Raw genomic sequence first — 24,424 nt, forward strand, 5'->3', positions numbered from 1 at the left:
CCACTGACTTCATGTCCGCTTCCGTCGTGTCCTGTTCCGGATTCCACCAACCGGTTCCAGCACAATTCAATTACACTCACACTTCCGCGCCAAACGTTCACTCTCACTCAACTGTCCACAGCGTAAACATAAACACGCGCCTCTTTTCATTAGCTGTCAAAAACCGAGTACACGCTTCAGTAAGGAATAGTCTGTTTCGGGTTATTATTACCCGGTCAATATATTTATATTGTTTACTTTAATTTGAAAGACGAGGGCTTCGGATGTAAACAAAAGTTTATCCCGCTGACTCAAGTAAATGTTTATATTGAGCGTAAATGCGTCAAATCCGCACACATTGCTGCCGGATCTCTTCCGGCAAAGATTCGGTAACATTTTTTTACAGTTTGACATTTGTGAGGAGAGGGGTTACATTAAAAACGTCAATTTTCATCAAAATTAGAGGTTATTCTGATGTAAACAAACAAACCCAACTCAACCGGAAGTCAAGGATTCCTGTGATGTATTTTTCCACCGCTTGAATGAATGGAAGCGTTATCAGCTGCTCTATTTACAACCAACTGCAACTCAAATCTTATTTTTGACGTTTTATGACACCCACAAACACTCCACCACCTACGTCAGAGTCTGATAACCCGCGGTCCCGAAGAATCGATTGCTTACGCCTACCGTCTCATCGAGACTAGACAATCTTCAGGCCGCACTTACGGGCACTTTCCTCGCGACGGTCATAAAGTCGGTCCCGATAGCCAGACGCGTGGCCCCCAATCGAAAGTACTCCGGTAATCTTCGTCTTGACATTCTTTATTTTTACTAACCTTAATTTTATCAGTCTATTTTTGGCATTTACCGGCTACCGTGCGCTATCTACAGTCTACTTTTAAAACAAACTTATCGCCAGCGATAGAAGAACCGCTGCGAACATTCCCGACGCGATCCTGCGAGCTCCGCTCGCCTCCACTTCCGTATCCGAAACCAACACCAGCACCCTGGTATTGAGCGGCTGCACGGGTCGATAGTTGACCACCAGCTCCCGGTTGTCGGCGTCGTGGATCGTCATAAAGTCCTGCACCTGGCCCAGCGAGATGGGCAGCGACTCCGGGAACACTGTCCACACGACGGACTCCGCGCACACCGGAGTGGTAAGACTTCCCTCGTACCGGAAGTACACCGTGCGATCTTTGGGTAGAAGATCTTTGAGGTGAAGTGAGCCACGAAGCGGCTGTTTATCGTCCACCTTGGCCTTGATCGGGCTGGTCGAGTTCAGGATGAGCTGGATGGCTTCGTTGGGGTGTTCGTCCACGTGGAACAGTACCGCCAGCACGGCGATGCCGGCTTTGTGCGAGGACGCTTGCTCGACCGAAGCGTAGCGGGACTGCCGATGGACCAGGTGCATCTCGAGCGCGTACCGACGATCCTCGATCGTGTGCTCCGAGCTCCAGTGGAAGTGCAGCTGCTCCAGGACGTACTTGCTACGGAAGCCTCCACCGTACACGCTGCTCGAAGCGCTGCTGTCCAGGTTGATCTGAACTACAAGGCGAGGGTTAAGGACGCTGGATAACCCCTTGTTCCGTCTACTTACCGGTGTGTCCGTTGTTGACGATGTAAGCGCTGTCCGGCAGGCTGTCGTAGCTGTCAAAGATAAACTCCGGGTAGGAGCCGCGCACGGACGCGGCGTACGCGATGTCGATGGGTGACTGACGGCGACCTTGGTCGCAGCTACCGCCCCAGTTCTCCGGAGATCCGACCGAGCCGTCCGGTCCCGGGGTCGGGTAGCGCCAGTCCGCGGCAAGCGTGCCGACGGCTGACAGCAGAAGCAGTGCGGTTGCGACCGACATCATCAATCATCTGCGGAAACTTCAACCAGGAGTGGTTCAATGGGTATTGAACTTGGGCCCGGCGCAGGTCCCTGATTTATAGACTTCTGCTTGCGTGACCATTTTTTGTTGCAGCTTTGTTTGCAGTAATCCATCATAATTGAAAAGGTTGTTCGGGGATTACAGATGTCACTGATAAGGGGGCGTATTGTGATAAACATTCGAGCGGGGCGGAGCCCCGATGCGATCACATGCGCCATGCGCCAACTTTGACAGATGGTCGATAATTCGCGAAAAATCCCATTGTTTTGCGGGGTTGTTTTGGTCCAAGTTGGCCGTGATTGATTAGCATCCTTTTGCGCTGCTCTGCGGTGACACCTGAATCGAAGAGGTCGCGCGCAACGCCTTCTAGATTGAATTCCGGATTGTTTTAATATTAGCCTGGTCAGCGCAGCGATGCGTGGACCAAAATTCGATATAAGATAACAATACTAACTGTAAATTGGTCTTGGACTTTGGACCGAGATCGGATGGGCGTCCAATGCGGAGTGATAAGATCCGTTGAATTGATGTCAATCAGCGGTTATCGGGATGTTGAGACCACCTTTTTTTTGTTGTTGCTTATCGCTTTGAGTGGTTCGGCAAATTGTAAAACCACGCGGAATTGCATGCATATTACGGCTGGTGGGCTCCGGATGTGCAAATTGAACGCAAAAGCCGGTTCCGGATACGTTCCAGCTTTTTATCAGTTTTATGACACACACTCAAAGACATGGCAATCGAAACGTAAAGGTTCCATAAATTAGTACCTGAACCATGATAATTACTTTGTCCCTTTCTATTCGATGCGAAAAACTGATACAGACCGGATTCGTTAATTCGAATTTGGCTACTTTGAATGCTCGCTAATGCGAACGCATTCGAATTTAAAAGCACTCAACCGTCAAAACCAGTTGTCAAACTGATGTCGACGTTTCAACTCCATTGGTCGACAATTTCCGAACACGTGGTTTCAAGCTATTGACAGCTGTCAGTCATTCCAAAGGAGCACTTCCATTCGAGTAGTTTTTGCTTTTTTCTATGGGAGAACTGTCATTTCTACCACCCGAATCCGATGCTCCATTAGCGAATTTGGATTCGCTCATTCGAATGCAGTTTCATTTGAATTAGCGAATCCGCTCTGTACAGTACAGGGATTTGGGGTTGAAACCTCGATTTCAACTACAACAACAACACCAACAGAAGAAATGAATAAAAACAGTAATTTATTATTTTGAGCTTTTTTTTTACAGAAGCATTATTGAAATAATGTTCAAAACAATTTGTAATCCATTTTGCTTTAAAAATTTGAAAATCAAGCTTAAAATATTTTTTTATTTTTGATAAAATTGAAAAAATTAGATGAAATTGAAATCCAAAAAAACTGACAGAATTGATAAAATTGGTTAAATTCATAAGGTTGATGAAAGGATAATTTTAGAGTTTTTTTGAAAAGGACCAAAAAACTATTGTCTTTCATATGTGTATAGGACCTAATAAAAAAAAATCCAGAATTGTTCATTTAAAACAAGGGAAAATTGATAAAATTCATAAATATAAAAAAAATCCCGGTGCGATGTGCGATCGAACTCACAACCTCTGGATTTGATACAATATGTTAGAATGAAAAAAAAAAATAATAAAGTTGTAAAAAGGGAAAAATTAATAAAATATATTAAATTGAATAAGTTAGATAAAATTGATTAAACTGGTGATAACAGATTGATTTAATTTGATAAAATATGAAATTTTTATAATAAAATTGATAGAACTGACTAAATGTATACAATTTATTGGTTTAATTCAGGGGTGCTCAACCTTTTGGCCCTGCGGGCCGGAACTAATATTTGATAAAAGTTGAAAAAGTATTTTTTTTTTCAATTTTCTTATGATTGGGTTCTTTTAAAGTAAATACATAAAAGAACTTGTGTTCAAAAGATGATTCATATATCTTGATTTTAAGAATGAAAATCAAAGACAACATTCACAAAATGTGTTTATATGACTTATTTTAATTTTTGTTTGTTTAAAATTGCATAGATATTGTTTTTGACGATTGCAATTAAATACTTTGATATATTTAAAAAAAATTCAATTGCAATTTTTTGAAGTTTTTGATACATTTTTTAATATTTTTAAAATATTTGCAGCGATCTATTTTCAGTATGAATAATTTGAGTTTTTAAGCTTTTTTTTAAATAAAACTTTATCACTAAAAAGTTGTTCTGGAAAAATACATTAGTTTTGCTTACTTATTTATTAAAAAAAAGAAAATAGAAAAAAAAACTTCAATTTGAAGTAAATAGTTAAAACAGAAAGAAATAACATTTAGTCATTTTTTGTAAATTTAAAGACAACAATCCAAGTTTTTTCATAAATTTCAAAATTTTACAAAGTGGATAATTTTGTTTTCCTGCACAATTTTTCAGTTAAAAAATATCAATATAAAAATTATAAGAATTAAATTCAAACATGAAGAATGTTCTTATAATATGTTAAAATTTGATCTCAAGCTTATTTTTTTTAATTCAGACAATAATTTTATTTATTTAATACTTCATGAACAGCCTTAAGGGCCGGTCATAGAACTATTTTGAAAAGCCGTCGTGGGCAGGATGTTGGGCAGGCCTAGTTTAGTTGATAAATGGGGTTTATTTGGTACAAATAACTTCAGTGACAAAAACGATAAAACTGATAAAATTTGTAAGATTGATCAAATTGATGAAGCTAATAAAGTTAATAAAATTTGTGAAATTGATAAATGGATAGAACTGATAAAATCAAAAAAATATAAAATTAGTTAAATTCGTTATTGAAAAAACTGATAAATGTTATATAATTGATAAAACTGATAAAATCGATAAAATTTATAAAAAATTAATTGATTAGTAAGATTGAGAAAATTTATAAAATTGACCAAATTTATACAATTGATAAAATTGATTAAAAATTAAAAAAAAAACTGATAAAATTAATAATATTAATTAAATTAATGACATTGAAGAATTATATAAAATTAAAGAAGAAAAAAATAAAAATCTGGTAAAATTGGTAAAAAATTGTAAAATGAACAAAAACTGAGAAAAAAATAGCTTAATTCTTTATTCCAAATAATGACAAAATTGATAAAACTTAATTTGTATGATTGATAAAATGAAAAAAATTGTCAAAAATTATGCAATTGTCAAAACTGATAAAATTGATGAAATTTGAAAATTTGACAACTCTGACTTATAATAATTCGTTTAATCCGAATCAGAATAATGTTTCTAAAATTTGTGAAATTGATAAATGGATAAAACTGATAAAATAAAATAAAAATAGTTAAACTTATAAAATTGATAAAATTTATAAAATTGATAAAACTGACAAAATTTATTAAATTGAAAAAAATGAAATTAATAAATTAGTAAGATTGAGAAAATTTTAAAAAAATACCTAATTTACACAATTGATAAAATTGATAAAAAATACAAAACCGATAAAATTAATAAAATTTATTGAATTAATGACATTGATGAATTTAAGAAAATTGAAGTAGACAAAAAAATCTGGAAAAATTGACAAATGTGGTTAATTTGGTAAAATTAATTTCAGTGATAAAAATTATAAAACTGATAACTTTTGCAAGATTGAAAAATTGATAAAGCTTATAAAGTTATTATTTTTTTTTAATTTATAAAATGAGTAAAAACTGAAAAAAAACTAGTTAAATTCGTGATTCCAAATATTGACAAAATTGATAAAACTTTTAAAATTGGTTAGATTGATAAAATTGATAAAATTAATAAAATTGTCAAAAATGATGCAATTGTCAAAACTGATAAAATTGATGAAATTTTAAAATTTGAAAACTATGACTTATAATAATTCGTCGAACCCGAGTCCGAATAAAGTGAAACTGGTGAATGGATAGAACTGATAAAATAAAAAAAAATTAGTTAAATTCGTTTGTTGAAAAAACTTATAAAATTGATAAAATTATCAAAATTGATAACATTGATAAAATTTATGAAATAGAAAAAAAAAACAAAATAAATTTATTAGTACGATTGATAAAATTCAAAGAATTGATAAAATTTATACAATTGATAAAAAATACGAACCAATAAAATTAATAAAATTTATTAAATTAACGATATTGATAGTAAAAAAATACAAATCTGGTAAAATTGACAAATATGGTTAATTTAGTAAATTCGTAATTCAAAATATTGACAAAATTGATAAAACTTATAAAATTGGTTCGACTGATACATTTGTTAAAATTAATAAAATTGTAATAATTGATACAACTAAATTTGACAACTCTGACTTATAATAATTCGTCGAACACGAATCAAGATGTTCTCAAAAAAGTGCAAACTCCTTTGACTCCTCTGAGATCCTCAGAAGAGTTCCGGAAAAGATCTGGCAGCAAGTTTGTATTGTTTTGACGTTTGCCGAGGGTGCTAAAAATTAGGTTATTGTTGGGACTTCCATGTTTCGGACGCAACACGATTGCTGCAGTAGCCAAACCTTCCGACCGTCCTCTGACCACGTCTACATACTGTCATGATCGGGGACTTTCTTTTATAATAAAAACACAAATATTTTGCAATTAACAAAGAACACGTCTTATTCCACATAAATCAACCACAAAAACTTATTTGACAATCTTCATTCTCTCTGCACGGTTTGTTTACAAATAAACGTTAGCATTGTTTTGTTTTCGTCCAAATCACGTGCTTCTTTGTACGAATTCAGGAATCAAAACAAACCGATGAACAAACCCTAAAACAGCATCCAAGCAACCAATCACAACACAGAGCCGTAAACAAGCAACCCACGTGAGGTCTTGGCAACGCCTACTTCACCTCCCAACTGATGTCTCATATCCAACCATGTTTGGTCGATAATTTCATCACATTTTCACACATCTCAATCAAATCTCGCAAATTTCCCTCAAAATCCTAAAAATCCAATGCCCGGTGGCAAAGCGAAGAAAAAGCCGGCCGGAGGAAAGGGCGGCAAAGACGACGACAACGGAGGCGGCGCCGGGGCGGCACCGGCCGGCGAGGGCGACGAAGTCGACGAAGAGGAGACCGAGGCGAAGCCCAAAAAGGGCAAGGGCAAGAAGGGCAAGGGTAAGGGCGGCAAGTCGTCCAAGTTCCAGGGCGACCTGTTCAGCGAGGCCGCGATGGAGAACGCCTACTACGTCTGTCATAATATCCAGGTGAGGAGTCAGAAATGTGTTTTTATTTTGGAAAATTACAGTGAAATGATTTTTAGGACGTGCTGAAATCGCGCGGTTTTGCCTGGCCCGAAGGGCAAAAGAAGAAAAAGAAGGGGAAGAAGTAAGTCGACAAACGCGCGTCGGTGCTGCATACCTGTAGGCGTTTCACGCTGGAAAGGCCAAGTCGATGTGCAGGTTTGTGTTGGTGAGCGTGAGGTTTGATTTGTATAGAATACAGTGTGAAGAAGGAATGAATAAAGATAACATTAACTAAAGTTGTTTTGAGTCGTGATTGATGAGGTCTTGTCGTCATCACGTTTCTTTCGTCTCGATTACGGACTTCAATGTGAAGGTACCTGCTACAAGATTGTTTGAAGCAATGTGAAAAATGAATAAAGTAAGTGGCTCGCGCGATGCTGTCAACGGCAGTCTTGGTAAGTACAATTTCTGTCAATAGCTAATAACTGTCAACTGTCACTAAATTACCACTAATATGACCACACAGAGAGACGTAAATTTAGAACACTCTCTCTCTCAAAATTGCACAGCGTGGTCGTGCAAACGCACGCGCTCCTCGAGGAGATCCAAACATTTAGCCGTGACCTGTCCGAAAAGGCGTTGAAAGATCACAATGTATTGGCCAGACTAGCGAGGTGGACAAATAAACACACAAGTTTGCATTCTCCGAGAGATTGAGAGAGGACTTTATTTCGATTCGATTTTCGAGATGCACAGTAATACAATTTAGATTAAAAGTAAATTAGGTTAAGAAGCTATTAGAATTTGGCAAACAAACAAACTCGCACTTTTTTGTGTTTGACAGTTTGCCAAACTCGCAAACTTGTTTGTGGCAATCTGTCAACAAATTTGTTTGTAGTCTTCGACGTTTCGACGTCATCTTCAGGCTAGTTTCCGCTAGACTTTGTACTGCACCTGGACGTTCCGGTGCTTCCGCAGCCGTTGCCAGCTGTTGTGCGGAATGGTGCCACAGTTCCAAATGCGTACCTTCTCGAGCGCGCCGCAGTGGTCGATGAGGTGCTCGACGGAGCTTTCCGTGATCTTGCACGTCGTTACGGAGAAGGAGCGCAGTCGTTTCGCGTTTTGGCACAGCTTTTGGACGACCGCGTCGGTGATGTCGGCGGTGCGCTCGAGGGAGACTTCTTCCAAATCCGGGTACAGGTTGAGCAGTTGTTTGACGAAATGAGTTTGGAATTTGCAGTTGGATATTTTTAAGTTTTTGAGGTTTTGTTTGGGCAGGTTGAAGTCGGTGATTTTGGTGGTAGCGTCTACCGAGATCAACTGCAAGCTGTTGAGATTCTTGATTCGTGGGCAGTCCTCGAAGAACTTTTTCCAATCCTTTACGTCGAACGACTTTAGTTTTAGGGAGTTCAAGTTGGGGAAATCTTTGGACCAGTTCACGACCAGTTCGGGTTTGCTGAACTCGATGCTCTCCAACTTCAAGTGTTCCAGCTGCTGCAGGTTCTCCAGCAAAGGCTTGCCATCTAGCGTATCTCTGACCAAGATTTCGAGCCGCTTCAAATTTGGTAACGTTTTGCCGAGTTCAAGATCCGCATCGTGCACCCCGGTAAGGATGAGTTCTTCGATGGAAGGCTGTGTTTGAAGCAGCTTTTCAAGCATTTTCGAGTCTTTGATCCCGCAGGTGAACCGTTTCAACCGAACCTTCTCAAACTCTTCCGGCAAGTTCGTCCAAAACTTGTCGTCTCCACCTTGCACCGAGAGGTTCTCCAGCGTCTTCCCCACCGATCGAATAAACTCCAACACTTTCAAGCTGGAGTCCTTATCGACGTGCGGCAGAGCTAGCGTCCTAAGCCCGGGACACACGTTCTTGAATATCTCGTACGACTCCGGCTCGATAATGCTCTGGATGTTCAACTTCTTCAACGCAACAAGCTGGAAGTTCACCTCGGGAACGTTGGAACCAAAATGGACGCCGATCGTCAAGTTCCTCAAATTCGGCGTCAGCTTCAGCATTTCAAACAGCTCCTCCGTCGAAACGTTGCAGTAGATCAAGTTCAGCGTGTGAAGCCCTCCGGAAACCAATGGCCACCACCCAGCCGGCTTCAAGATCATACACCGATCCAGCACAACCCGCGTATACCTCGACCCACCCAAAACCCCCAGCTCCTCGCAGTTACTCTTCAGAATGCACCCCCCAGGCAGCCGCACCTTCAGCTTGTCCATCAGCGAGCTCGTCCCGATGATCCGATTCCACCGTCGGCAGATCAACCGGGCTTGGCACAGCTGAAACGCGTTCAAGTCGCGACAAATCTTCCACAGCAGCTCCTCCGGAATGGCCGCAAATCCGCTGACATTTGCCTCCACCGCCCCGATGACGCCGTCCAGCGATCGTGCCCGCGTCAACTTCGCCGATGAACTCCGAACCACCTTCGGTGGGACAGTGGTGGTCAACTGCCGGCGGCACTGCGCAATTTCCGACTTCATTTCGGCCTCCAGCTGGTTGATCCGGGCCAGCATGTCCGACATCCGCGGGGACGTGGTCCGATGGTTGCTGCTGATGCTGATCATTGATCGGTTCATGGTTTGGAACTGACTTGGTGACGTTTTGCGTTGGATTGATGCAACTTTTGGCGGCGGTTTTACCTTTTGTAATTGATAGGCAAGGCAAATATGAGGTTTGCTGATCTACCTCGGAGTTAGAGATCTTGAATAGGTAGTTGTTGAAAAACCGGAAATCCTAGATTCAATTTAGGTACGGCTTTTAAGTTTTCAATTTGTCGTATAGTTTATTTTGTTTTTAATCTACATTTAAAAAAAAAACACTTATGGGTAGGGTTAGTGAAATTTCACGATTTCGCGGACAGCGTGAAATCCGCGAAATTTGGCTTTTTCCGCGAAATCCCGTGAAATGTTATGTTTGTGTGAAAATGTAACGATTTTTCTCAAAATAATTAATCAAACTCAAAAAGGAATAAAAATAATCTTATGAACTACTGTAGAATTAAGCGAGTGAATATCCTGGTTTAATAGAGCACCGAATTCGAGTGACAGAAATGACAGTTCTCCCATAAGTAGAGTTAGTGAAATTTTACGATTTCGCGGACAGCGTGAAATTCGCGAAATTTGACTTTTTCCGCGAAATCCCGTGAAATTTTATGTTCAATTACTTATATAGGGTTAGTAAATTTTGACGATTCCGCGGAAGGGTGAAAAATTCTTGAAATTTATCAATATTCTCAAATCACCTTTTTTTTTAAATGACTTCATAATAAATATTTCAACCATAAAGACTATTTAAGTAAATTTTATTAGTCTTCGTTTGATAAGCTTGATATGAACCATTTGAAGAATTATTAAAATTTTCAGTTTCTATAGAAACTAACTAAATTTAGTAATATTTTAATTCGCTGTAGTACAAATTTTACTGCTATTTTATTCAAAATGTATGATTTTAAAATAAATTAAAAGAATCAAGCTTTGTTTTATTTAAAATAACATGAAGAGTATTTTTAATCTTTGAAATCACCTTTTTAAAACATTTCAGATTTTTTCTGAGTCCTGTTTTATTTTAAAAATATTTGATTATTTGTGTGAATAATTCCCTTGAAAGTTAAATTTTTTTTTTGTTTTCTGTTCTTATTTTGAATAAAAATTTCAATTTCATAACAATTTAAAATATTTTTGCCTATGGATTTTAAATTTAGTTTTTTTTAAAAAGAGAGATGAAAACCTTAAAAAGTATTTTGAATGGTCTAAAAGTTGAAGAAAATTTAAACTATTTTACATATTTTGGATGGACAAGATTGTTGAATCTTGCTTTGATATGAAATTCAACAAAATTTAAACTGATAAAACAGAAGCAAATCAGCGAAAACTTTTTAACCTTTTTTAGTTGAATATTAAAAAAGCAATTCAATAAATGAGAATATACATGCCTTAAATTTTGTTTCAAAATATAAATTGAGTCCATCCGTAAACCAGACGGTTTTTTTTGATAATTAGGAGAGTTTTTTTGTCACGTTCACGTCAGTTTATTGAAGAATAATATATAATGAAGCATAAAAAGTAGTTTCTGTGATTTAAACATAAGATTTTCGGAGTTATTTTAACATTTTTCACGTTCCGCGAAATTTGCGTGAAATTCGGTGTTTAAAAATTGAGGTCCCCGTGAAATTTGCTATTTTCGAGCGTGAAAAATCACTAAGCCTAGTTATGACCCACTGTACAAAACCATAAAAAACTTTTAATTTTGTTATTTAGTAGTTAGCGTTTGAAGAACATTCTATAATTTGTTTATATATATAAATATTCTTTATTATAAGGCTTTTTAGGCCCAGCGAAAAAAAAATATAATTCAACCCAAACATGACGAACTTTTCGTCACAGTGTCCGGATGAAAACAACCCAGTCACGACGTTCTAGCAGGATTCTAGCAGAGTTCTCACAGAGTTGGATATTCTTACAGCATTCTAGCAGAAATGTTCCACCGTTCTAGCAGGATTCTGGCAGAACCAGCTCTGCTAGAATATTTCGTGACTGGGAATGATCGAGCTGTATCTGCCACAGCCCTGCGAAGTATGTTGGCTGACATATCGGGCGGTCAGTCAAAAAAACCAGCTAGAAGTCGCCAGACAAAAAAAAACTTTTGCTGGAAAGAGATAGGAAATCTGATGCAAACAAACGGCCAGCTGCCATGTAAACATACTTTGAATGGATTGGTAATTTTATGACCAGAAAGCCTGTGAAAACATTAAATTTCAGAACATTTTTTTATTTCTTGAGTGCGTTTGCATTAGGTGCTAAGCACCATTTGAAAACAAAGCCGTTTTCGGTCGTTTCTCAGCATATTTGAAGCGAATAATTCGTGAATTGGTCGAGAACCGACCGAAAACGGCTTTGCTGGTCAAATGGTTTGTTTTCAAATGCAAACTTACAAAAAAATAAAAAAAAATCTTAAAATTCAGATCAGTTCCTAAATTCATATGTAAATATGGGTATTCGGCGCCGTCGCTCCGTGCCATACTTTCATACACTTAGGAGCCCAGGGCGGCGAAGTCCTTGTAGATAAAAAGGAAGACACTAGTGGTTGGTACTAACAATGGTGGCCAACAGCTATGAAGTCAACTTCGTTTTTCCTAAATTCAAAAAATACCAAAATCAGAAAATCGAAGATTGATAAAATTGCATATTAAAAAATCACATTAGGAATTTAAACATTTTAAAATAATAAAGAATATAAATTCAACAAAACATTTAAAAAAAATAAATTCGGGTCACTTTTCCTATGTACATAGGACGAGAATTTTAAGATTATTAACTTCTGAAATTCAAAAATTCTTTTAAAATTCAACTCTATTCAATTTAAATACTTACTGTTGTTGTTGTTGTTCTTACTGTTTTTAGTTTTGTGTTTTTGTTTTTAAATTAAGATTAATTGAATTTTATTTGATTGAACATATTTTAGAATATTTTTTTTTACATCGGGACTGGCAACACCAGCCAGCAACAGTCAACTGTTCGGAGCTCCTCAAACTTTTCGATTTTTTCGCCGTAATTAACCGTGTTTACCCGCGAGTTTGCTGCTCCAGCATGCCAAGGGCCGGCCGTGGCCGTGGCAGTTCGAGTGCGGCCTCGAAAAACCCGCGAAGTTCATCTACCGGCAGAGTGCAGAACAGAAAGGTAAACACACTAACGCCGCATCGACCACCATCGCGCACGGGAGCGTGCCCAGTGACGTCACCGATCCATCGTTTTTACACGTGTCATACCGTCCACGTGAGTCCCCAGTACGGACGAGACAATCGACCCGGGCATCCGGAAGCACTTCCGGCCAGCAGCAGCAGCAGCAGCAGCAGTCCACCAGCACTACGACAACAACCACTTCCAACGTTCCCACCAGCAACGAATTTGAGATGCTGAGTGGAGAAGAAAACAACACCGCCAGTGACAGCAGCAGTACTGGCGACGACGATGATGATGATGAACTTGCGCGCAAGCAAGGAAAGCAGAAAAAGTGTAACTCTCCGAAGGAACGACGACCACCTCCAATTTTTGTTTTGGATACGTTGGCTGACGATGTTGACGAGTTGCTTGAAGGACTCCAATATTGTCTTAAAATTAGTAAAACTTCAGTGCAAGTGATTACACACAAGAAGCTGAATTTCGACTTGGTGGTGAAGAAGTTGAAGTTGCGAAACTTCAAATTCTTCACATTTGATCCTGCAGAGAAGGTCCCAGTGAAGATCGTCCTTCAGGGATATCCGGACCGCCCGATCTCCGACCTGGAAGAACACCTGTCGGGCATCAAGATTAAGCCTCGAGAGGTTAAGGTGCTCTCGAAATCGACAACGGTGACAGGTACGTACACATTGTACCTCCTGTACTTCGATCGTGGGTCCGTCAAAATCCAGGACCTACGGCGGATCAAAGCACTGGACGGCTTCTTCGTGACGTGGCGATTCTACACGAAGAATCCGACCGACGCAGCGCAATGCCACCGCTGTCAAAAATTCGGACACGGTTCAAGAAACTGTAATCTTCCGCCCCGGTGCGTAAAGTGCGGTGAGACCCACTTCACCGAAAGGTGCAATCTTCCGCGGAAAGACCAGCTGGGGGAAAACGCCCAGCAGCACAAAGCGCGCGTCAAGTGCGCGAACTGTGGTGGAAACCACACGGCGAATTTCCGTGGCTGTGCCGCGCGGAAAAAGTACCTCGAGGAGCAGGACAAGAAGAAGAAAGCGCCAGCGTCCCGCCAACCTCCAAAGACTTCGAGCACGAACGCTGCAGCAGCTGGCGGCGGAGCGGTTCCATCGACCAACCCAGCGTTCCCTCCCGGTTGGGGAGGTTCGTACGCTAGAGTAGCCGCTTCTGGGAGCGGTACTTCACCGGGACAAGCAGACGTTACCGGAGATGACCTCTTCACGCTTCCCGAGTTTTTCGCTCTTGCTGGAGAGATGCTCACGCGCTTTCGTGCCTGCCGGAACAAGGCAGAACAATTCCAAGCTCTTAGTGAGCTGATGATGAAGTATATCTACAACGGATAAGCTGCCTTGTGCAGCGAAGTTTTTCGACGTCAAAAGACAAAACAAACTGTGATCTAGTTTTAAGCTTTTCTATTTCTATCCTTTTCCTTAGTAAATCTAGAAGGTTTTTTTTTTAATTTTTCCTTCTCTTGCAAAATCCATTGTTAGAATATCCAATTACATCAAAATGAACTATAGTACAAATCATAGTTGAAAGGTACTCCAAAACTCTATTAGGTTATAAGAATTACGAAATTGTGAATTGATTATTTACTAATAAAAACTAATTGAATTGAATTGAATATTTTTTTAAAAATTAGTGCATTATATTTTTTTTTGTATTTTAGAGTTCGTGATTTTTGTTTAATTGATGTTATCATATTTAATTTTAATCTTCTCTTTTTATTTTTTTTCAATTTTAGATTTTCTTGAAATTTTGGATTAATTTATTAATTTTTGAATAGTTTAATTTTTGAATATTATTCTTTTCAACTAAGGCTGGTACAAATTTTATTTAAAGTTTTTGTTTCTCCCCAGAGATCAAAAAAATATTTTTTAAGAAAATTTCAATGGAAATTTCAGTACAATCAGTTGAATTGTATAATTTTCAGCATGTTTGGATTGATTTAAAAAACTTCTGAATTTTTGAAAATTTTCGATGTTTAAGTTTTTTTTTTGCAAAACTATGGCTTGTTATTTTAATATTTATATTTTTTTATTTTTTTGAAAATTATAAAATACATGAAATTTTATTTAAAAAATTGCCTTACATAAAGTTTTTTGAACACGAACAAACAACAGAAAAAACAGTAAAAGAAAAGGCAAAAAAGTAATTTTTATTTATTTATTTTTTTCCTACATTTTATATATACAGCAGTTCCATTTGAAAAGAGCCTAAATAAAAAAAAAAGTTCTCCGATCTCCGAAATTTTTCTAGAGGTTCCTTAGCCGAAAAAATAAACCCGTATTTTGTTTGTTTGGTCGTTGGGTGACCTCAACTGTAGGTCCCAAAAACGGACATTTTCGTAAATTTTCCCAAAAACCACATTTTTCAAAAAATCATAACTCCGCACCATATCAACCAAATTTAGTTGTCTTCGACGCAATTGAAAGGTGATTACTTTGCCTTTCAAGGAAAAATAATTTGAGATAAAAAAAACAGCCAAACATTCTAAAATGTCGTATGAAAACTAAAAATGGCGTTTTGGCCGTGTCTGGACCAGAGCCTATGTCTGAAAATATTTTTGTCAGATTCCTCGGTAAATTTCACTTTGTCAAAATTGTCAAAATTGACAAAATTGTCAAAATTGTCAAAATTGCCAAAATTGTCAAAATTGTCAAAATTGTCAAAATTGTCAAAATTGTCAAAATTGACAAAATTGACAAAATTGTCAAAATTGTCAAAATTGTCAAAATTGTCAAAATTGTCAAAATTGTCAAAATTGTCAAAATTGTCAAAATTGACAAAATTGTCAAAGTTGTAAAAATTGACAAACTTGTCTTATTTGTCAAAATTGTCAAAATTGTCGAAATTTTCAAAATTGTCAAAATTGACAAAATTGTCAAAATTGTCAAAATTGCCAAAATTGTCAAAATTGTCAAAATTGTCAAAATTGCCAAAATTGTCAAAATTGTCAAAATTGTCAAAATTGTCAAAATTGTCAAAATTGTCAAAATTGTCAAAATTGTCAAAATTGTCAAAATTGTCAAAATTGTCAAAATTGTCAAAATTGTCAAAATTGTCAAAATTGTCAAAATTGTCAAAATTGTCAAAATTGTCAAAATTGTCAAAATTGTCAAAATTGACAAAATTGACAAAATTGACAAAATTGTCAAAGTTGTAAAAATTGACAAACTTGTCTTATTTGTCAAAATTGTCAAAATTGACAAAATTTTCAAAATTGTCAAAATTGTCAAAATTGTCAAAATTGTCAAAATTGTCAAAATTGTCAAAATTGTCAAAATTTGCAAAATTGACAAAATTGACAAAATTGTCAAAATTGTCAAAGTTGTAAAAATTGACAAACTTGTCTTATTTGTCAAAATTGTCAAAATTGTCGAAATTTTCAAAATTGTCAAAATTGACAAAACTGACAAAATTGACAAAATTGACAAAATTGTCAAAATTGTCAAAATTGTCAAAATTGTCCTAATTGTATAAGTCATAAGCAAGCTTTTGAAAGGTTCGGAAAATTCTAATCAATTTGCCTAAAAATCATTGAAGATTGGACCAATGGTTGCTGAGATAGAAAACAAACAGAAATTTGATCCAAATCTGATATAGGATTTTCCAACTTTATAATACCAAATCCTGACATTTGAGTTGCATTGCCAAAAATTGCCATATTAACAATGCAACATTTGGTTTCCACCAAAATGTTTAACTCGATAAAATCGTAAATTTTGCACCTATTTTGAACCCATCTCCAACCACTTTGCCACAATCCCAAAGTTTGGAGCGTCGCTCACAGTGCTCGCAGCAGCATCTCACAGAGCACGGAGCAAACTTGGCTCAACCTGGACCAAAATCTATAAAAACGAGCAGGTCGCTGCGCGACCGATCGCAGTCCGTGTCCAACCGTTGCACCGTGCAAATCTCCTAACCCATCAAGAGTGACCCCCGTGCCGAAAGTGGCCAACGCCCACACGATCAATTCAGTTTAGTGTTTTGTGAGATTTAATTAAAAAGTGAGTAAATTTTAGAGAGAAAAGGAAAATTTAAAAGTGTTTCTCAAAATTAATTAAAGTGTCACAATTTTGCACAAGTCTAATTGAACTCTTAGCATTAAAACTGCTAATTTGATTTCAACTTAGTTCACACCACTAATTAAATGCCAATAAGTGGTTCTCTTCCATTTAAGGCTCGTACCACCACCCAAACGGGTGACTAATCGAAACAAGTCACAGCCAGCGTCGGTGGGAACTCTCGACGTCAGTCACCGGTTCCGATCCTCTCTAGAAAGATCTTGTTTTCTTTTTAGAAGTGCGAGAACGGCCGCGCACATCTTGGAACGATTTTCGAAATAATAAAAATAGACGCAAAATTGTGGCCCGCGTAGGTGGCTTAATATTTCCCGAGGGGGAGGAAAATTTTGGAAAGATTTATCACGTTCGAATTTCGGAGCTGGAGAACCGCGAAGATTATTTTTAGAAAATCTCACTCACCCTCTCTAATTAAGGCACCATAGAACGAAAAATAAGTGATTGTTTGGAATTTCGTGCATATTTGCAGCAAAAATGGGCAAAACGCCGGCCATCGGAATCGACCTCGGCACGACGTACTCGTGCGTCGGGGTTTGGCAGCACGGCAAGGTGGAGATCATCGCCAACGACCAGGGCAACCGGACGACGCCGTCCTACGTGGCGTTCAACGACACCGAACGGCTGATCGGGGATGCCGCCAAGAATCAGGTGAGTTGGAAGTTGAAAGACAAAACTAGTTGAAAATATCAATATTTAACTTTTTTTTGTGCACAATTTTTCAATCACCTCAAAGTGTGAATTCAAACATATTTTTTCTAAAATTCTGATAGTTAGATCAACAATTGCAATGCAAATATTGCTTTAAACCAAAGTCTAAAGCACTATTTTAAAACTCATTTTTTTTAATTACGCATCTTTTTCAGGTTGGAACAAAACTTACAAAAAATCACACTGAAAAATATTCAAGTGATATTATTGTTCACAACAAAAAAGCTTTTTTTTTTCTGAGTACAATGACTCTTTGAACGACCGCAAAGGATTTAAAATTGATTTTTAATTCAATTTTTAAAAATAACCTTCTCGGCTCTTCTTGACAGAACCATCCTACTTGACAGCTCGTTCCAAGAGGACAATAGTTGATCCATCGCAAAATGTTGTCTTGTCATTTTATTTTATTGCATTAAAATGAAAAAAATGATCAGACATTGTGTGTTTTCACCATTGTACCGTCATCAGGGGTGACATTGGGTCTGGGGGGTGAGATTGGGTCATACAAAAATGCTGAAATTTGTATGACCCAATCTCACCCCTACTGACGGTACATAAAATGATCCTTTGTACGACCGCAAAGGGATACTTTTGATGTAAATTTTTTTCATCAGAAAAAAAATCCAAGTTAATCTTGAAATTTTCCAACGTGGGCTAACGATATGGTTAACACCATTTTTTTGATATTGTAGTGTATTTAAAAGTATAATTAAAGTCCAAACTCAATTATCCAAAGTCTTCGAAAAATTTCATTTTATATGATCGAGTCATGAAACGATGATGATGATGATGTTTAACCCTCTACTGCCCAATTTTTTTTTCGAAAATCTTTATTTTTCTCGTGTTCAGGAGGTCATTTTGAGCAACTTTTGTTCTACGAAAAACTTTACTTCTCTTGTTTTATGTTTTTCTTGTTTCATTTTTAGTATTTTTTTTTAGAAAATGACCATATATGACCCATCAGGCCTGAAAGGGTTTAAAAATAGCCTACCAATGTCCATTCATATCCACCCTCCATCTCGCCCTCCATACAAAAAAGGCTGGTTTGAATTTGGCAAAAAAAAAGTGGTCAAGTAGTTTATGAATGGCCCTTAAGAAGCTTCTAAAAGAATAAAAATGACTACATTGAAAAAAAAAAACACAAGAAATAAATTAAGCATTACAACATAAGCGCATTTGAAATATTGGCCGTGATTTGAATTTCAGAAAAGATTCAAAAATATGATAAAATATAGTGTTTATTTTTTAACCACAGAAAAAAGATTATTTTCGTAATTTTCATTCTTTGTGAGACCTTATCTCAGCAACACAAAGTTCATATTAGCAAACTTAAAAACAAAAATGGAGACAGGATTCTCCCAGCCATTTGAAAATATATTTTTCATGGTTCATGGACGGGTGCAAAAATGATTAAATTAAAAATGTAAGAACTGAAAAAATAAAATTCAAAATTTTAAAAAATACGACAATAAAAATTAAAAAAATAACTCTTAAGCTTAAAAAAATGCAAGACTTTTTTTATTTACAAATTCTCATAATCTCAAATTCTTCAATTTCTTTATTCTTAAATTCCTAATATTCTAAATTAAAAAATGCTTAAATTTCAAAATTCAACAATCTTTCAGCTATAAAATCCTTAAATTCATGTATTTTAGAATTCTTAAATTTCCTCAATTCTGAAATTCTAAAATTCGCAGATTCCTAAATTTTTAAATGCCTCAATTCTTAAATTAATAAATTATTTCGTTTTGATTCCTTTTTATTTCGCAATTTTGTCATTTTTTTATAATATAACTAAATCTCAAAATTCAACAATCTTTAAGTTATAAAATCCTTAAATTCATGATTTTTTGAATTCTTAAATTTCCTCAATTCTTTAATTCTTAAATTCGCAGATTCTTAAATTTTTAAATGCCCTAATTCTTGAATTAATAAATTATTTCATTTTGATTTCTTTTTATTTTTCAATTTTATCATTTTTTAAATGTTAATTGTTCTTGAATGCCGCCATTTTGGACATTGGACATTTTGGAGTCATATTTTAGGTAAGAAACAAACTCCTTAGTTTTGGATTTTTTTTATTTTCGAACTTTTAAATTGATTCATCGGATTTTTTTTTTTTTATGATTTCATAGAATTTTTACTTGTAGCATTATTGAACATTTGCGTTTTTGATGTCCAGAACTGACCAATGTTCAAAATATTCGAATTTAACTTTTTTTGAGTGTTAAATTTAGAATTTTTCAATTGTTGAGTATATAGAAATATAAAAAAAATAAGAATTTTAATATTTTACTGTTATTGTTTTTATTTTTTTACATTTGTTTTTTTTTTCAGAATTTCTAGATTTACTACCATAGTCCAGACGTGATTATTCGAAGGCATTGGTAAAATTTCTCTTCGATTAATCGAATCACGAAAAAAAAAAATGTCTTTGTCATATTTTTGATTGACTTTTTTTAAAAGTTGCGTCTTTCGACATCGCCAATTTTTTGATACGTTATGTGAAATTTTCCGAGGAATCCGATAAAAATATTTTCAGACATAGGCTCTTTGGTCCAGACACGGTCAAAATGCCATTTTTAGTTTTCAAACGACTTTTTCAAATGTTTAGCTAGATTTTTGAAACTTCTTACTATTTTTCCCAAATAGCCGAACTAATCACCTTTCTTCTGCGTCTGAGACATCTCAAATCGGATAAAACGGCGCGGAGATATGATTTTTTAAAGTGGTATTTGCGAAAAATGACGAAAATTGCATTTTTTCGAACCACCCTAGCACGATTTAGGTCACACTAATGGCCAAACACAAAAATACGGGTCCATTATTTTTTTCGGTTTACGCTCTTTTCAAATGGAATTGCTGCATACGAACCCTCCAATAATCGAAACTTCGAATAATCGAGTCTAGACTGTATTTTACTTTATTTAGGGCAAAAAACAAAATCCGTTATTTTAATATTAAGGTTCTACGTTTTGAGATTCAGCAATAAGATACACAGAAAAAAAATGATGGTAATATTCATCAGGAAATTATGACAGATTTTGTGGCAAAATAAATGATAAATTTTACCCCAGAAAATGATGAATTTTCATCAGTTTTTGATGAATATTCATCAGGTTCACATTTTTACACATTTTTTATGTAATATTACTCAAAAAAAAGAGGTAATATTTAACCTACCAAATTTTCAACATTCCAAAATTCTACTTTTTTTTCTGTGTAAGGCAATTCAGAATTTTCAAAAATAATTAAGTAATTTTCAAACGCTTTCTAATAAGAGCAATTCCAGCTCAAAACAGGAATTTGTTAATGTACTTTTTTCTCGACCCTCTCCGATTTCAATGAAACTTTGTAGACATGTTATCCTACGCTTATATAAGCCATTTTTGTGTATATGGAGCCAGTTTCACTCAATAATGACATTTGAGAAGGGCGTAAACGTTTCAAATATGTTTGTATTTCGTAATTTAAATAATGCTATATCTCGAAGTCGTTGCATCGTATCAAAAAGTGTCCACAGACAAACTTGTAGGAAATTAGACGTTTTTCCTGATTTTTAAGTTTAAAAGTCAAATTTGAAGGTAAGCCCACGTTTTTTTTTCGGATTCGCTAATTCGAATGGAACTGCATTCGAATGAGCGAGTCCAAATTCGCTAATTGAAACGACTGACAGCTGTCAAAACCTTGAAACCACGTGTTCGGAAATTGTCGAACAATGGTGTTGAAACGTCAACATCAGTTTGACAACTGGTTTTGACGGTTGAGTGCTTTTTAATTCGAATACGTTCGAATTAGCGGACATTCGAAGTAGCGAAATTCGAATTAACGAATCCGCTCTGCACAAAAAGATCATGATACGAGTCATGAAATCAATTAACAGGAAGAAAAATGCCTGTATTCTCATAAATAGAGAATTGCAATGAAAATAAACACTTCAATCCCAAACACACAATTCTCAATTCAATTAGGAATTAATTCAAATCTAATAAAAATATTAAGGGTGTGAATGACACCACTCTGTATGATCTTGAATGGTCCACCCTCCCAACCCTAAAAAGGGGCGCCAAACCGATCAATTTGCAATTCATGAACCAAGCTGATCGCGCAAACTGAATTATCTCATCACGTGCCTCAAACGGCTAATCTGGACAGATGTAAAGTCGTTGTTTTCAACGCACACTCGGGGGGGAGCTGGACAACTTCCCCCGATATGGGAATAGGCCAACTTGGATCGTGCGACTCCGACCAGCAACCAGCAACAAGTCCGTTTGAGCAATCGAAAGCGAAACACATCTATCTAAATCAATTGTCTCGCCATAAATGGCCTACTGGCGCGCGCACACGAGAGAGTTTCGTGCAAATCTCGTTTTTCAGGTGGTTCCCAATTAGTGTGCGCGCGCGCACTAAAAATACGCCGGGTTCCTTGGATTGATGACTTCCACATGGCATGCTGCTGCTGTCCTAAATTCCAAAAATAATCCCGTCGTCGTTTTTCGCAGGTGGCCATGAACCCGAAGAACACGGTGTTTGACGCGAAGCGGCTGATCGGGCGCCGCTTCGACGACCAGAAGATCCAGGAGGACATGCGGCACTGGCCCTTCCAGGTGATCAACGACGGCGGCAAGCCCAAGATCCAGGTCGAGTTCCAGGGCGAAACGAAGCGGTTCGCGCCGGAGGAGGTCAGCTCGATGGTGCTGACCAAGATGCGCGAGGTGGCGGAGGTCTACCTGGGCGGGAAGGTCACGGACGGCGTCATCACGGTGCCGGCGTACTTTAACGACTCGCAGCGCCAGGCCACGAAGGATGCGGGCGCGATCGCCGGGCTGAACGTGCTGCGCATCATCAACGAGCCGACGGCGGCGGCGCTCGCGTACGGGTTGGACAAGAATCTTAAGGTAGATTAGTTCATGATCTTTTTGGAAGCTGCAGGGTAATCAAATTCTTTCTCTCTCAACAGGGCGAGAAGAACGTGCTGATCTTCGATCTGGGCGGTGGAACGTTTGACGTTTCGATCCTGACGATCGACGAGGGATCGCTGTTCGAGGTCAAGTCCACGGCCGGAGATACCCACCTGGGCGGTGAGGACTTTGACAACCGTCTGGTGAACCACTTTGCCGAGGAGTTCAAGCGCAAGCACAAGAAGGACATGAGCGGAAACGTGCGAGCGTTGCGTCGTTTGAGGACGGCTTGCGAGCGCGCGAAGCGAACGCTGTCGTCCAGTACGGAGGCATCGCTGGAGATTGACGCCCTCCACGAGGGCGTTGACTTTTACTCCAAGATCACGCGAGCGCGCTTCGAGGAGCTGTGCATGGATCTGTTCCGATCGACGCTCGCTCCGGTTGAGCGAGCCCTCGGCGATGCCAAGCTGGACAAGGCCTCGATCCACGACGTGGTCCTCGTCGGAGGTTCCATCCGAATCCCCAAAATCCAGAAGATGCTGCAGGACTTCTTCTGCGGAAAAGCCCTCAACCTGTCCATCAACCCCGACGAAGCCGTCGCTTACGGAGCAGCCGTCCAAGCGGCGATCCTCAGCGGAGACGGAAGCTCCCAAATCCAGGACGTCCTCCTGGTGGACGTAACCCCCCTCTCCCTCGGTATCGAAACCGCCGGCGGCGTCATGACCAAGATCATCGAACGCAACTCGCGCATCCCGTGCAAGCAACAGCAAACCTTCACCACCTACAGCGACAACCAAAACGCCGTAACGATCCAGGTCTTCGAGGGCGAACGCGCCATGACCAAGGACAACAACCTGCTCGGAACGTTCAACCTGACCGGAATCCCACCCGCCCCACGAGGCGTCCCCAAAATCGAGGTGACCTTCGACCTGAACGCCGACGGCATCCTGAACGTCTCCGCCAAGGACAACAGCACCGGCAAGCAGGAAAAGATCACCATCAAGAACGACAAGGGTCGCCTCTCGAAGGCCGAAATCGACCGGATGCTGTCGGAGGCGGAAAAGTACCGCGAGCAGGACGAACGCCAACGGGAGCGCATCACGGCGCGGAACGCCCTCGAGAGTTACATCTTCAACTGCAAGCAGGCAGTGGAGGACGCCGCGGCCGGCAAGCTGACCGACGAGGACAAGAAGACGGTCCAGGACAAGTGCGCGCAGGAAATGAGCTGGCTCGACACGAACACGCTGGCCGAGAAGGACGAGTTCGAGCACCGGTTGAAGGACTGCCAGCGGGTTTGCGGACCGATCATGGCCAAGATGCACCAGGGGGGAGGAGGTGCGGGGGAAGGAGGAGCGACGGCGGGGGGAGCCGCGACCGGAGGAAAGGGACCGACCGTGGAGGAGGTTGATTAATAAGAGGGGTCGTGAATCCTCTGCTGCCGGTGAAGATTTAAACCATAATACGATGGGGTGCTTGTGTTTGTTTATTTATGCTATTGTTTATTGGGTGTTGACATTTGATGCAATAAAATTATTTTGAAGAAAATTTCTTGTTTTGATTTTATACTTTTACTGCTCGGACAACCCTCATTTTCCAGATTTGACTACCAAGGAACGGTCACTGACAGTACAGTGAAAATCAGAAGTACCCCTCAAAAAGGGTGCAATCTATTCTTTATCTGTCAACGCAAGGTAAACAAACCCTTTTTGAGGGTTACTTCCACCCTTTTTTTAAGTTTACCCGTCGTTACCCTTTTGCAAAGGGTTACCACCGGTAAACTTGAAAAAAATGGTGAAAGTAACCCTCAAAAAGGGTTTGTTTACCTTGCGTTGACAGATAAAGGGTGAATTTGAATCCATGACCTAAACTATGACTCTATTATCTATTTTTTGTGATTCAATATGAAAAATTAAGAATTAAAGAAATTCAGTAATTTAAAATAAAGATAATTAAGAATTAATTCAATTCCAGAGTTTTTTT

The 24,424-nt window shown here is 38.2% G+C and overlaps 4 protein-coding genes across 4 annotated transcripts; 2 read left to right on the forward strand and 2 right to left on the reverse strand.

Annotated features, from left to right (window-relative positions):
- Positions 1 to 788: 788 nt before the first annotated feature.
- LOC120420175 (carbonic anhydrase 4-like) lies at positions 789 to 2,135 on the reverse strand. The gene is made up of 2 exons (XM_039583141.2): positions 1,583 to 2,135; positions 789 to 1,530 (listed from the first exon to the last, which is right to left on the reverse strand). The coding sequence occupies exons 1-2, from the start codon at positions 1,839 to 1,841 to the stop codon at positions 881 to 883; spliced, it is 909 nt and encodes a 302-aa protein (XP_039439075.1). The 5' UTR covers positions 1,842 to 2,135; the 3' UTR covers positions 789 to 880.
- Positions 2,136 to 6,736: 4,601 nt separating this feature from the next.
- Positions 6,737 to 7,394, forward strand: LOC120420203 (small lysine-rich protein 1). The gene is made up of 2 exons (XM_039583191.2): positions 6,737 to 7,071; positions 7,128 to 7,394. Exons 1-2 carry the CDS (start codon positions 6,820 to 6,822, stop codon positions 7,194 to 7,196), a joined length of 321 nt encoding a protein of 106 aa, XP_039439125.1. The 5' UTR covers positions 6,737 to 6,819; the 3' UTR covers positions 7,197 to 7,394.
- A 592-nt stretch (positions 7,395 to 7,986) lies between these two features.
- On the reverse strand, positions 7,987 to 9,630 carry LOC120420168 (uncharacterized). Its single transcript, XM_039583134.1, has one exon. It carries the CDS (start codon positions 9,628 to 9,630, stop codon positions 7,987 to 7,989), a length of 1,644 nt encoding a protein of 547 aa, XP_039439068.1.
- A 6,981-nt stretch (positions 9,631 to 16,611) lies between these two features.
- Positions 16,612 to 23,989, forward strand: LOC120420165 (heat shock 70 kDa protein cognate 2). Its single transcript, XM_039583131.2, has 4 exons — positions 16,612 to 16,760; positions 17,305 to 17,483; positions 22,046 to 22,441; positions 22,504 to 23,989. The coding sequence occupies exons 2-4, from the start codon at positions 17,310 to 17,312 to the stop codon at positions 23,854 to 23,856; spliced, it is 1,923 nt and encodes a 640-aa protein (XP_039439065.1). The 5' UTR covers positions 16,612 to 16,760; positions 17,305 to 17,309; the 3' UTR covers positions 23,857 to 23,989.
- Positions 23,990 to 24,424: the final 435 nt, after the last annotated feature.

The sequence above is a fragment of the Culex pipiens genome, chromosome 1 (assembly GCF_016801865.2).
Source record: "Culex pipiens pallens isolate TS chromosome 1, TS_CPP_V2, whole genome shotgun sequence".
In the NCBI taxonomy this organism is placed as follows: domain Eukaryota; kingdom Metazoa; phylum Arthropoda; class Insecta; order Diptera; family Culicidae; genus Culex; species Culex pipiens.

What these genes read in the sequence shown, in the direction of transcription:
- LOC120420165 (XM_039583131.2), top strand. Translation starts at nt 17,310, where the DNA reads ATGGGCAAAACGCCGGCCATCGGAATCGACCTCGGCACGACGTACTCG. An exon ending in GGGATGCCGCCAAGAATCAG is followed by an intron (nt 17,484 to 22,045) that starts GTGAGTTGGAAG and finishes CGTTTTTCGCAG; the next exon opens with GTGGCCATGAACCCGAAGAA. An exon ending in GGTTGGACAAGAATCTTAAG is followed by an intron (nt 22,442 to 22,503) that starts GTAGATTAGTTC and finishes CTCTCTCAACAG; the next exon opens with GGCGAGAAGAACGTGCTGAT.
- LOC120420168 (XM_039583134.1), bottom strand. Translation starts at nt 9,630, where the DNA reads ATGAACCGATCAATGATCAGCATCAGCAGCAACCATCGGACCACGTCC.
- LOC120420175 (XM_039583141.2), bottom strand. Translation starts at nt 1,841, where the DNA reads ATGATGTCGGTCGCAACCGCACTGCTTCTGCTGTCAGCCGTCGGCACG. An exon ending in CGTCAACAACGGACACACCG is followed by an intron (nt 1,531 to 1,582) that starts GTAAGTAGACGG and finishes CTCGCCTTGTAG; the next exon opens with TTCAGATCAACCTGGACAGC.
- LOC120420203 (XM_039583191.2), top strand. Translation starts at nt 6,820, where the DNA reads ATGCCCGGTGGCAAAGCGAAGAAAAAGCCGGCCGGAGGAAAGGGCGGC. An exon ending in ACGTCTGTCATAATATCCAG is followed by an intron (nt 7,072 to 7,127) that starts GTGAGGAGTCAG and finishes AATGATTTTTAG; the next exon opens with GACGTGCTGAAATCGCGCGG.